The following is a 4,000-nucleotide window of genomic DNA, read 5'->3' as shown; positions in this document are numbered from 1 at the left end:
TTTGTTTGATTGATTTTAGTGAAGCTTGCTGATGGTAAAGAGGAACATTTTAAAAAATATAAATATTGTACTCCTCACCGCCCCCCCCCCTCCTTGAAACAAAGAATGAATGTTCTCATGCCCTAAATGAGTGAAAAACCTTTGGTCTAGAAACCTTATCTAATGATATAATCATAGGCACATTTTCAGTGCTAGAATAGGGACCACATTTCATCCAAGAACTCCCTGGTAATTTCATAGAAGAAAGAAATGGAATAGCGTAGCCCTTTGTAGGAGCTGTGATTATGCACATGGCCACAAGGAGCTAATGCCTGCCTGGCTGAGTTAATTGTGCACTGGCTTTCTGCACACAGGTCATGTTTGACTAGCTTGTGAAAGGCAGCCTTAGCTGAGCTCGCTGCAACGCCGTGTGCAAAGATTAGCAGCACTGAACGCAGTTCGCTGAGTGCAGGGGATGCCAATTGGTGGGAAACTTTTAAACTGGCAGGAAGAGCAGGTAGCCGAGTGCAGCGAGCTGTGTACACAAGGATCACAGGTTGCATCTGGGATTTCGTGGTGAATGCCTAATGAGCACGTTGATTAGATGGGCAGAACTCTTCAAGCCGTTGTAAATGGAACTGAAAGAAGCGTGGCTGATAAGATACTGAATAACCGCTCTGGTAAAGCTTTCCTTTGGCATTGCAATATTGAAAGCCCAGAAAGATAATGGAGAGAAAACTGGACAATAAAATGAAAAGGGATCTGTCCTGCTTAGCTACTTTAAACCACAAAAACATAACCCTGGTGTCTATTCGTAAACAGCAGGCAGCTCATGATGTGCCTGAACTACTGATTGTTGGTGAAAAGTCCAAGACAGGATCTCCAGTGAAAGCAAGCAGTAACTTGCAGAAAGAAGAGAAACTTTTGCAGAGTTACTCCATGGGAATGCCAGAAGTCAATATAATTGAAAGACAGGTCAGTGAGCTGGTGTGTGTGTGTGTGTGTGTACTGGGACGAAGTGTTTCTGAACTGGAGAATTTAAAACAAAGCATGTTGGATGCAGGTTGTATATTAAAAGAGGTTAAACCTTCTTTATCTAAATTGTCTCAATCCCCGGCATGGATGCCTGCCCCATAACAAGCAGTACACAAATGCAAAGTCCTCTGGAGATCCTCTGAAAGTAATCTTTGAAAGCACATGTTAGTGATGAGTTACACTGTAGTAACTAATGAATGTTTTTTCAGCTCCACCTCTAATAATATAGAGTGGTGATTCTTAGTGGGGAAACATATTCTCCTTTTAAACTGCAATTGCTTGAGTAGTTTTGCAGTAGCTCATACCAGGTTATTCTCTGAAATAATAGAAATTGCAAAAACATGAAAAGGCCCTAAATGTAGGTAAGTCGTTTATTTATACCTACTAACGGGATGCTAGTGAAAGTTCTTGATAATACATCTCTGGTGACTTTTTTTTTTTTTTGTGATTCAGTCTAGTATATAACTATGGTGTTTTTAAAGATTAACTGATGTGGAGAAAAGGCTTAGAAAGATCAATGGTGATAAAAACGTAATGGGGTTTATTATTTTTAAAAGAGTTTTTGCTATTTAAAAGGTATGTAAATTACAGTAGTGTAGTTTGGATGAGAATATTGTGAATATTTAAGGAAAAGAAACTCTCAGAACAAATGTTATGTCCTTTCAAAACTGCGTATGCTTAGAATGGCTTAAATAATTAGTGTCAGACTGGAATGAAATGACAGCCAGAACAGACCAAATATATATGAAGGCTTTTTCTGCCTCAAGTTATTTCTTATATTATAAATGTTTGCTAGAAAACAATCATGCCATAAATTACTTTGTTCTACCAAAGGATCTCTTTTCTGTATTCACTTCTTTGGGATATATGTGTTGCCTGTACTGGAGCCATGAAGAACATCACAAAGTGTTTTGCTTTGTTTTAATTCTAAATTAGAAACAATTCATTTACAACAAGGCTTTCCTCTTTCCTAGTAAACCAAGCGTGGTTTACATATCTCCCTTTAATTTAAAAGTACCTGCTAAGGTCTCTAAGGTTTGCTAACTACAGTATAGGTACCATTTCAGTAAGACCGACTGCAACTGCCTAAATCTTTTCCATCATCTGTCCTGTTAGAGAAACCTGTTCCCAGGTGGGGAATAGCAGTCCCTTGTCAGAAGTGTTAGAGCAACTAACTTAGTATTTTGAAAACAAAAGCATCAAAAAGGTTGCTTTAAAGTAATATTTTAACTGAATCTTGATATCCAGGTGGAGAGAGTGATTTTTCCCTTGTTTAAGACTCATGAAAAATAACAAGTTGTGTTACAAGTAGTTACTGAAAATAGTAGCTACTGACATTTGTTAATCTTCAAGCTTGGGGGAAGAAAGAAGGAAGAACAACCAGTTAAGGTCTAGCAGATTTAAACAAGATGCACTAACAAGACAGATGGACAAGTTCCATTGAAATTTCTTAAGGAGAATAAGGACTGAATTTTTGCCCATTCAAAGGTGCTGCTGTTATAGGCACGAAATTGAAGACTCAGGACCTTTCATGTTGCTGAGGCTGCTCTGTCCTAATTTTGTGTTGACTGGCTGCCTGTAACAAACTGGCAAAGCATCTGAAGCATTTAATTAATAGTATGTCGCCTTTCAGTTGTGTTTTAGTGCCTGCCCAAGTCCAAAGCCATGAATCAGTGGGTTGTAAAAGAATGAAACAGGAAAGGTAAAACAGAGACACAGATAGTTCTTTGGCAGTTGTGTGCTGGAAGGTGAGAGGGCAATAGCTGGTTTCAGCCTGGAGAGGTACAGGGAGAAGAGCAGCCCAAAATCTCTGGAGATACTGGGCGAGAGGCTCAGTGAGATCTGGCATTACTGGGTAAGCAGAGGAGGAGGACAGGCAGAGGGGAAGGCATTGAACGGGCTGGGCCCTGTCTCCTCACCAGCTGACTGCCTGGCCTCCTCCTCACAGTGGGGAGTCTGGAGCTTGAATTTCAGGATGTGAAAGGTGACATCCCTGCGGGCTGGGTGAAGAGGGCAGGAGAGCAGGGCCAGCCCTGGGGACAGAGCCTTGCTGGACCAGCAGACAGGAGCAGCAGCCATCTGGGAGCTCGGTGTGGGTGACGCTTGGGGTTGCGCCCAGCACAGCCTCAGCCGCCTGCTGCGGAGGCCAAGAGTTACACGAGCTTGAATTTCAGGATGTGAAAGGTGACATCCCTGCGGGCTGGGTGAAGAGGGCAGGAGAGCAGGGCCAGCCCTGGGGACAGAGCCTTGCTGGACCAGCAGACAGGAGCAGCAGCCATCTGGGAGCTCGGTGTGGGTGACGCTTGGGGTTGCGCCCAGCACAGCCTCAGCCGCCTGCTGCGGAGGCCAAGAGTTACACTGGCGTTCTGGGGCTGGCTGCACCTCCCAGGAAGGGGAGATGAGGGGGTGAGGGGTGGCTTTCCTGGTGACAAGCCTCCCCACGAGGTGGCCATGGAGCAGAGGGGTGGAGGCATTATGGGTCCTTAGCCAGGGGCAGCTGGCGGCTGGGGCATGAAGCCAAGGAAGACACAAATCTTGTTGAGTTCACAGCCATGGGGTTGCAGCCATGGTCAGGGCACGGGTCACTATGTGTGCCTATGTGAGGGTCTCACCCAGTGCTGTGGTTTGTTCTTCATTGGGTTTTTTTTCTCAGTTCAGTTGTTTTTCTCACATTTATTCTATATCCCTTCACTGCTGTGTTAAACTCTCAGCCCTTGTACTTCTCAATGGGAGTACCCAGAAGAAATAGGCCATTATGGGGGGCAGTGGAGCAGGCTGACAGTAGGCCTCTGAGGACAGCCCTCGATGGGGTGGTTTTGCCCTGCCAGCGACACGTGCCATGGAAAATGGCCACCTTTCCCTCCAGACCTGCTGCTGAGCTCTGGATGCTGTAATGCCAAGGGCTGTGTGCCAAGCCAGCATTTGAGACTTGGTGCTCCCAATCCAGCAATGTCTTCCTGCCCTGCTCCACCTCCATGCTTTCCCA

General features: G+C 44.7%; 1 protein-coding gene across 2 annotated transcripts in view; it reads left to right on the top strand.

Annotated features, from left to right (window-relative positions):
- Positions 1-705: 705 nt before the first annotated feature.
- Positions 706-4,000, top strand: part of ATP7B (ATPase copper transporting beta) — a 30,595-nt gene continuing 27,300 nt past the window's right edge. For both annotated transcript variants that reach the window (XM_010172909.1, XM_029086184.1), the window contains exon 1: positions 706-954. In XM_010172909.1, the coding sequence (XP_010171211.1) occupies positions 706-954 (249 nt within the window). The remainder of the gene's footprint in view (positions 955-4,000) is intronic.

The sequence above is a fragment of the Antrostomus carolinensis genome, unplaced genomic scaffold, assembly GCF_000700745.2.
Source record: "Antrostomus carolinensis isolate BGI_N321 unplaced genomic scaffold, ASM70074v2 scaffold49487, whole genome shotgun sequence".
Taxonomy (NCBI): domain Eukaryota; kingdom Metazoa; phylum Chordata; class Aves; order Caprimulgiformes; family Caprimulgidae; genus Antrostomus; species Antrostomus carolinensis.
Note: the sequence above shows the minus strand (reverse complement) of the source record. Positions and strands in the feature narration are given on the sequence as shown.